Source organism: Anastrepha ludens, chromosome 6, assembly GCF_028408465.1.
Source record: "Anastrepha ludens isolate Willacy chromosome 6, idAnaLude1.1, whole genome shotgun sequence".
NCBI lineage: Eukaryota > Metazoa > Arthropoda > Insecta > Diptera > Tephritidae > Anastrepha > Anastrepha ludens.
The window spans coordinates 68,188,052-68,197,221 of NC_071502.1; the positions used below are offsets into that span (position 1 = coordinate 68,188,052).

At 39.6% G+C, this 9,170-nt stretch overlaps 1 protein-coding gene across 2 annotated transcripts; it reads left to right on the plus strand.

Moving 5' to 3' along the window:
* The first annotated feature begins 3,296 nt into the window (after window positions 1-3,296).
* On the plus strand, window positions 3,297-7,131 carry LOC128866844 (DENN domain-containing protein 1B-like). 2 transcript variants are annotated; one of them, XM_054107853.1, is made up of 7 exons: window positions 3,297-3,524; window positions 3,569-3,762; window positions 3,834-4,104; window positions 5,458-5,511; window positions 5,602-5,862; window positions 6,175-6,883; window positions 6,955-7,131. In XM_054107853.1, the coding sequence occupies exons 2-7, from the start codon at window positions 3,722-3,724 to the stop codon at window positions 7,035-7,037; spliced, it is 1,419 nt and encodes a 472-aa protein (XP_053963828.1). In that variant the 5' UTR covers window positions 3,297-3,524; window positions 3,569-3,721; the 3' UTR covers window positions 7,038-7,131. The 2 variants fall into 2 exon arrangements, with proteins under 2 accessions (XP_053963828.1, XP_053963827.1); XM_054107852.1 differs by having other exon boundaries at window positions 3,583-3,762.
* Window positions 7,132-9,170: the final 2,039 nt, after the last annotated feature.

Here is a 9,170-nt window from a genome sequence, read left to right on the forward strand (position 1 = left end):
ATTCGTTGGTAATTGATTGCTCAGAAAAAACAACTTCTAGCCTCAATAGAGGGCCATGGGAAAGAGTGGGGCAACAGCGAAAGGTGGGGATACTGGAAGTGCTGTAATCATGACAATTCTTGGCCGGTTATAAGTACGTGTCGTTTATACGACTTGGAAAGTGGGATTCCGAAGGCAGCTTACAGAGCCGATGTACGAGTATGGTATAGGTTGTATTAAATGGATAACTTGGCTAATCAACACTGATGTCACGTGGACCAGAACTATCCCATGTCCCAAGAGATGTTTTAAATTTGTTGAAGATGTAAACAAGCATTATTATTACCATTATTACATCATTATCCCTTTGTGGTAATGAAGCACCAAATGATAGAAAGTTTTTTCCAACAGCGGTCGCCCCTTTTCAGGCAATATTACGTGCCATGAATAAGCTATATTTCTGCCAGCAGCGGTTTAGGTGTAAGAATAAGATTTACATAGATTAAGAAGCAAAGATAAAAATAAAAATAACCCATATAAGGAAAATAATAAAGATAAAAGATGAACAGATAAAGATGGGATAGATAGGTACACCCCTATGTATGGAGGCGGATATGGAGAAAAAGATAAGGAGCCAAAGATTAAGGTAAAATTAAAATGGAATAAAATAAATGCGCCTTGAAAACAACTAATTGGAATTGTTATTGTTCGAAGTTTCGAAACCGGCCGATACGAGGTACTATTATTATTATTCCACGCAGCTCCCATGACGGTGCGATCCGTCTTTGGAAATTAAACGCTGAAAGAAAATTCAGGATATCCACGCAATTGCTCGGGTGCGGGTTGGTTCCAATCACACGTCAAACTAATAAGGTGCGCTGATCAACTAATTGCTGACCTATACACCCTGGCAATAAATAAATACATCGTCGTCCTTCGAGAAGACATCCCCAACCGGACAAGACCCAGAGGCTGGATACCAGCCTTCCACACTGATGCAGGGGAAATGCTGGAACTAATTAAACTGGGCAACACTGGATTACTTACCAGTGACTGGAAGGTAACGAAGAGTAGATGAGAGTAAACAGTGGGCTAATCTCGTTTATAGAACGAATGCTAGTCGGGCGCAGGTTTGGACCAACCATCACTCAAGAAATTTCCGGTCAGAGGCACGCCCCAGGGTGAAGTAATCTCTCCCCTTCTATAGAACCTAACAACCAATCATCTTCTCCATGGACTCAAAAAAATGAAGGAAAAGATAATTGCATAGGCCGATGATACTGTAATAGCAATCTCGGGTAAACAACGGGGTGTAATAATCAAGGCCTATAAGTAAACCTGGAAAAACGGAATCTGATACTGTTTAGCAGGAGACATAAAATACCTGCTCTTAAACAAATATCCCTAGGGAGGAAACCCCTTAGAGTAACAGAAAATATTGAATATCTAGGCCTTGTACTTGATAGGAAGCTAATAGGGAACACACTGTCGCATCTAGAGTACACAAAGCAATGACGGTGTTGTACTCCTACGGGAGGCTAATTGGAAAAAATGGCAGTTGGAACCCAGAATAATAGATTAGCTCTACACTACGGTATGGTAAAATGCCCTTGACAAGGTTGAAAGACTGGCATCTGTTCTCATAACTGACGCAATGCCAACCACCGAAATCATTATATGTGACATTAAACCTCCTGCCGGTAGATCTACAAGCATGATATATTGCGGCAATAAGGTTGGACACTTTAAGTAAGTAAGGTCAAATACGGGCTACGGCCACGGTAAAATCCTACTTGGCATTTCGAGATTTACCAGAATGGTGGACTATGCACTCCAGTCATTACAACGTTAACAACCCTCAAGGGATCTCCTTCAGTTTTCGGCTCCCCGATTGCTATAGTGTCTTTCAGGCTAAACTGCTGAAAATAATCAAAGCCGTGACTGGTATTTACATGCTCACCGATAGCCAGGTGGCGAGAAAATCTCTCTCAAAACAGTCAACAACCTCCAAGGTACCCATGAAATGTCCCATATCTCTTAACGGGATGGCTGAAGAATTTCACGTTAAGGTAACGTGCGTACCTGGCCATTATGACATTGTGGTAACTGTAGGGCCAATGATGAACTAACGGTGTAACGGTATAGTGGCAAATTATTTTATCAATTCAGTAAAGTGTATTTTATTTTTAGTTTTTTTATTTACATAAATGTTAAGTTCAAAAGATTTTAAGAAAAATGCGTACAATATAAAGTAATATAGCGCGTCTGTACTCGCCGGCGATTCGTTCGAAATGTTTTTTTATTCAGTTACGTTTTTTATGTTGTCCTCTTATTGTCAGGGTTGCCATCGAGTCGTCCGTTCAGTCTGGTTGCCACAAACGGCAACAAATTGACTGGGTAAACGGACATGTATGCTACCTATCCTTGAGGAAATGGTAAGAGCAGCGAATGAAAGATGTCGTAATGAATCGCATGTGAATTGTAGCCCAAAGGCAGATACGCCCAAAGGATGGGCGTGCAAACATATGACTCCTACAGAAGCTGTATAGATGAGGAAGAGACGATACCTCCTGTACCATTGTCCTTCTCTGTCCAGACATAGATTCACCATTTTAAGTAGACAAAAGATCCTAAAAGATGCAAGTTGGACATTGACCGCCATATGATAGAACAAGTAATGCAATTTAAATATTTGGGTGTAGATGTATCTAGCAATCGAAATACAGGGTTATTCAATAGGTGCGCTTCATTAGTATACATTTCATCATGGAACGCTACACACTTGAGCAACGATTGCAAATAGTGCAAATTTTTTATGAAAATAATCGTTCTGTTGCTCCTACTTTAAGAGCATTACGGCCATTTTACGGTCCAACGGTTTTGGGGTTATGTGAAGTCATTGGTCTACAGTAACAAGCCGGCGACGATTTGTGAGCTCAGAGCCAATATTGAACGCGAAATTGCTGGAATTGTGGCCGATTTATGCAAAAGAGTGGTCGAAAATTGGGTTCAACGATTGGACTTCGTAAAACGTGCACGCGGTGGTCATGCAAAAGAAATCGAATTTCATACTTAAATGTATATGTTCAAACTCGATAATAAAAAAAAATTAGTTAAAAAAGTCAAACCGTTTGTGTTTTATTCAAAAAAGTTCAAAAGTTGAAGCGCTCTTACTGAAAACCCCTATATTAATCGATACTATCCAATCAAAAATAAATCTAAGCGCAAGGTAATACTAATTTTTTATTTTGATATTATTGACGGATTTGAAAGTCAACATGAAACGAAACAAAATAGTATTTTTTTTGGTTGAACAAAATCGAAACTCATGCTTATAATAATTATAATATAATATAAACATTAAAACGAGCTTTATGAAAAAATTTACAGTATAGCAATAATTTGGAAGTTAATACAAAACTAATCCTTTGATTGTAGTCGTAAATCAGTGGGATCATTGGAAAAAGTCTAAATAATTTTTGTAACGCTTCGGGAAAGTGCGCTATGAGCAACAATTTGGCAGGAATACCTGGTACAAGAGTTCAGTAAGTCGAGTGCGGCGATGGAATACCGTTTAACCTTTTTACAGTATTTTCCCCATAGTGCCGACGTAGATACTCTCTTCGATGCATATTGCGAATTACATTTTCCTGTAGGTAATACGCGAAGTACCAACAAACATAATTCGGGCTCAATTTCAGAAACTTTTCCCGCAAATTTTCGCGACAACGAAATATTGAAAATGCTACAGTTATGCGCAGCTGTACCATGTGAATTTGAAAAGTGAGTGATGCATTTTAATCGATACTCGTACAAATAAACTGAAATATATGTAAATTTTCATTACTTCACAGCGAATCGGTGCTCATGTATTCATTTGTTTTGACCTCGGAAGATTCTCATTGGCGATTTTGTTTTTGTCGACACGATTTCAAAGCCAAATATATCATGGTTATACTCACTCGCCTGCCCTGGCATGATGCTTTCGTAAATATTCTGGCGACTCTTGCAGATCTCAAGGCACAAAATTCCACTGAGTTCAGTGTTTTTCGTATGAACTGTTATAAGGCACCAGTACCAAACCGGGGAGAGATAACCCTTGTGCCAGTGGGCACAGATCGAAAGGTAAGAGCTCCTGTGCTTATAAATAACACAGGCCTGCGAAATCTCGCTTTTTTTATAATTTCTAAAACCGCTATGGGTGTTTCCTGAAGGTTTAATGGTAAAAAATAGTAAAAAAACGCAGATTTTGGCCATTTAAAAATTTTTTTCCAACAAGGTAAAGTTTTTTTTTAATTTTCCACAACGGCATCGCAAAGTACTACTCTTCAGCTTTAAAATCTTTTTTTAAAAATATTTTTGCGATTAATATAAAAAAAGTTATACTATTTTGAATTCGCCCTTTACAGGGGCGTTAGAGAGTTAGAAAGGTTGAATTTGCATATCTAAAAGTCTCCAATTGAAAATAGAATAACTTTTTTTATATTAATCGTAAAAATATTTTTAAAAAAGGACTTCAAAGCTAAAGAGTAGTACTTTGTGATGCCGTTGTGGAAAATTAAAAAACAAACTTTACCTTGCTCAAAAAAAATTAAAAAAATGGCCAAAATCTGCATTTTTTGACTATTTAACCTCAAATTGCCAAGAATCCTGACTTGCTGGGGCATTTTCAAGGTCATATTCGTTTTCAGCATAAAAAAACATTCAGGAAACACCCATAGCCGTTTTAGAAACTGTACCTCGCAGGACTGTGTAATTTTTCAACATTAAATTGCATTAAAGAAAATAATTTCTTTTTCATTATTTTACTCTTAAAATTAATTTTAAATTAAAATAATAGTAACAGCACTGCAAATAATTTTATTTGTTTGGTTATCATTGGAAGTTATTAACTGAGTTTTTAGCTTTCGGGGCGCGGAATTGAATTTCGGACTCAATTTTTCCATCGTGTCCGAGTCTTGAGAAAATACGGCGGAAAGTGTCGGAATAATGTCTTGTATGTCAGAAATAAGGATATAAAATGTATGAATAATCTGCATTCAGACTTAAAATTTACAGCTTTATGTTGATGCGTGTTAAATGCGTATTATGCTTTATTAATAGCATTTCTGACTAAATTATAACTAAATGAAAGAAATTGAGCAAAGTTGTATTAGCTGGAATTATAAACAGATTTTTCCAACCTTTCCTCCGTTACCAATTGTGAAAACTTATAAAATTGTAATTTTTGACCAAATTTTCTCTCAATTGTGATATGCTATAAATACTCTGATTCGAATTCATCATATCGAAATCTAACCTCTTCTGGTTGAAAACCCATGTTGTACAGTGTAAATTACATTAATACCCACTCTTTTTTTTATTTATTTATCTATTTAATTTGAGTAAAGTTGTACAGTATAAGTTAGCTACTACAATCAAAACAATAAAAAAAATATTGTTTTCTAACTAAAACTTCTAATTTAATTGTATTCTCAGGTATTTTCTTTAGAGCAGCCATCCTTTTATAAATTACCCACCATCCCAGAAAATGTGAGTATATACATAGTATTGTATATCCAAATATTCAGCAGTTTTCTACATTTGTATCAATGCTCTCATACTCCATTGTCTTGTTTGCAGCATAATTTAACCATATTTCACAATTTTGCAACGCCTAATATTATGCTATCTATAATTGTTTCACTCATTTTTGAGCGTCGCATCATCATCACTTCCCGATATCCGGATAGACATTCCGCCTGCGTGCAAGCGGCCAATACACTACTCTATCCCATGGAATGGCAGCATACCTACATACCAATATTGCCGGCGCAACTCAGTGATTATCTTTCCGGATCTATGCCATTTCTAATAGGCGTGCCTCTGTTTGTTTTAGAAACGGTTAGTGCCACTATTGTACTTATATACATATCGCCGCCCCCCCTTATGTCAGAAGCATGAAGGTGAAAAATTTCCAGTTTTGAGTTAATGGGTTGACTTTATTAACCTTTGGATGCTCTATGTTATACCAAACCCCAGAATAGTATGCGTACAAAGAAACCAGAAACCAGACCTTTTCATTTTCATGAAGCAATCAGTTTTTTTCTAACTTGGTGTCGCAATATTTTAATGTTTACACATTCATGCTTCTGGCGTAAAGGGGACGATATGTATTTTTTAATCCTCCTTATTGCTTCTCATATTGCCATTCAGATATGTAGAGGTGAACTCGGTGACGTTATTATTTTCAATTGTGACGCTGGCACCTATGAAAGCTGTTATAATGATGTCCAACTATTGCCAAAGCGTGTTCTGGCTGATATGCAAAAGAAATTTAGGAACACTCAGGAAATGAGTGATGAATACATTTCGTATGTTTTTCTACTGATGATGGTGCATTTAATTGGTCAATACCGTGATGGTATTAAATTTAAATACGGCACACCTTTTTTCTGTGAGTTTGCATTTTTGTCCAAGTGTCATCCTACCAAACGTCCATTCCTGCGCCGATTTCTACCAACTCCTATGTGTGTTCACTTCATAAACACACGCTTAGGTATGCTAAAGCAAGAATCTATGATATGGGACCGCTTTGAAATGGAAAGTGCTTTACATTCGCAGCGTAAAAATAAGTCATGTTGGGCACCTTCTAAGAAAAAGTATAAGAAAACAGATGAAATCTATGCGCCCCGCAACAGCCTTCAAAACCATTTATTAAATGCTATTGAGGTCACTGAGTCTATAAAGCTGCAATTGAAGGATTTACGAAAATCTCGCGAATACAAAAATGCGAAAGCGCATACAGATGTGCGCGAGTTGTTCGAAAGCATTCGCCATTTACTAGCGTTTGCAATATCCGCTTACCGTGGTTTACAAGCGCAAAATGAGGAGGAAATGAATAATCTGGGATACACAGAAATTAGTAATAAAAAATTCCCAGTAATTTATGTTAAAAAGAAATATATGATAATAAAAATCTTTTTTTTATTAAAGGTACTCGTACTCGAACATCTGAACCGTCCAAGCAGGATAAAGGGCGAACTACTAAGCCCAGCTCAAACAGGCCTTTCGGATGATTAGTTAGGTAACGAGCTTTTCACACATTATGTACATCAATTTTGTTCTTGTCTGAAAATTAAGCAATAAAAGGTAAACAATATTATAAACATATTAGTTATGTATTTGTTTATCATAAGTGTTTGTTTGTTTGTTTATTTGTTAACAGTAATAGTAGCCCCGCCAGTGTTGGGCATATCACCGGTCGTCTTCGTCTAGCTCATCTAGGGGTAGGCCCAGGAAACATGCTGTTTCGACGGGATGGGTCCAGAGGGAGAGGGGTGTTAGATGAGTCGGTTTTAGGGGTCATGTGAAAAGGTGGTTAGTGTCGTGCGGGGTGCCTTCACATGCCGGACATATGTTTGGTATGTCGGGGTCGATTCTGGATAGGTAGGAGTTTAACCTGCTTCAGTATCCAGAACGTAATTGTGCCAGTGTTACACGTGTCTCACGAGGAAGCTGGAGGCATTGGACGTCTGCTGGCGGGACCAACACGAGGCTGGAACAGGTCTTAAGATGGTTCCACCCGTTGCACTTGTTGCACCTAGCCGAGGAGGAGTTCGGGTGGAGGCGTTTATAGCAGACGCAGCAATAGAATACTTCTGGCCCAGGGTTGGATTCAATTCACTAGACAGGGCTAGTTTACTGGGGCGGCAGCCCTTGGTCGGGAAAACCCGAGTCATTCCGGTAACGTAGAACCGTGTTGGGAACCCCTGATTACTTATAAAAATATTGGGGAACCCTGATCAGTTATAAATTATTTGTTGTACTATACTTTATGTATTTGATTCCCGCTAATTCTGTGTATGCGCGTTTGTACATATGTACGCGAACAAGGAACAACGAAATAGGAACTCTGCATTGACCGTTACCTATTGTGCGGACATACTAGTTGTGTACAAGCGCGTATATACAGAATTAGCGCTAAATTTGTATATGAGTACCGCAGTGTGTCCTTCGCCGAATTTGCCGCTGCGTTAATGACTGGTTCGATTTCAGAAATCAGTCGTTAGCCAGCGGAGGGAGGACACACTGCGAAATAAACGCTACAACGCACGGAAAGTTAAATTCGCAATTCCCTCTTTTTTTTCACAAAAACTTTATTTCGCACGTCCGTTCGAAGTCATTTGTTCGCCACTTGTTCCAGCCAGGACCTAGGTAAGCATGGTGACACCAGTTTCAAAGGCCACTACACCTGCATCAGTAGCCGACCAGCAAAGGGTGTCGGATACTGGCACTGCCGTCGGTGTAGTGGATTTGCCAAGTGCTCCCGTTGCCGAGGGAGTCACCACTCGTGCTTCATCTGCCGCCCGCCAAGAAGTGATGTTCCAGGCTATGCAAAAACGCATCGCCGCGCTTGAACGTAGCCTGAAAGTTGCCCAAGACAAAATAAGGGAACACGAGTTAACCAACGAAGCCCAGCGCGCTGATGCGCAAAGCATAGCCAGTGCACCCAGCGACAGTTCCGCCAACGAATCTGCCTTGCCGTCATCAAGCCTGTCGATGACACAGATCCAGTTGCTTCAGCCGCAATCGCCGTTAATAACATGTGCTGCTACCTGTGTGCATACGGTGCAGCCGCCGCCGCCTCAGAACGCTACACGTTATCAGATGTACACCGCTACTCGTTCCTCACCGCTTATTTACACATCCTCAACAAATGGGACGTACAGCAGCTCGACTTTGCCTCCGGGCGACACATTTGTTAGCAGTCTTCCGTCAACGGTGCCAATTTCCGCTAATGTGGGCTCCTTACCCTTGCAGTTTTCAACCCAGCCAAGGAAATTGCAAGATTTGCCGGAGTTTAGCGGGAAACCAGAGGACTGGCCGATATTTTTTACTGCCTACACCGAGTCAACCACTGTCTATGGGTACAGTCGCTTTGAGAACAACTTACGCCTGCAGAAGTGCTTAAAGAGCAACTTAAGTTCCGATTCGGTCGCCCAGAGCAATTAATTCGAAGCCAGCTAGCCCATGTTCGAGAAATTGCCCCGATATCGGAAAGCTCAGTGGTAAAGTTGATACCATTTGCGACGAAGATTAGCAACGTCTGTGCATTTTTACGTTCTGCATGTGGCGGAGAGCAGTATTTAGTGAATCCAACACTCCTCGATGAGCTCGTCGGAAAGTTACCCATGAGCAAGCGTATCGAA

Excerpts from the sequence above, each read along its gene's own strand:
- LOC128866844 (XM_054107852.1), top strand. The coding sequence starts at position 3,484 with ATGAGCAACAATTTGGCAGGAATACCTGGTACAAGAGTTCA. Across the intron at positions 5,512-5,601 it reads TACCCACCATCCCAGAAAAT|CATAATTTAACCATATTTCA; the intron begins GTGAGTATATAC and ends TCTTGTTTGCAG. Across the intron at positions 5,863-6,174 it reads CTCTGTTTGTTTTAGAAACG|ATATGTAGAGGTGAACTCGG; the intron begins GTTAGTGCCACT and ends ATTGCCATTCAG.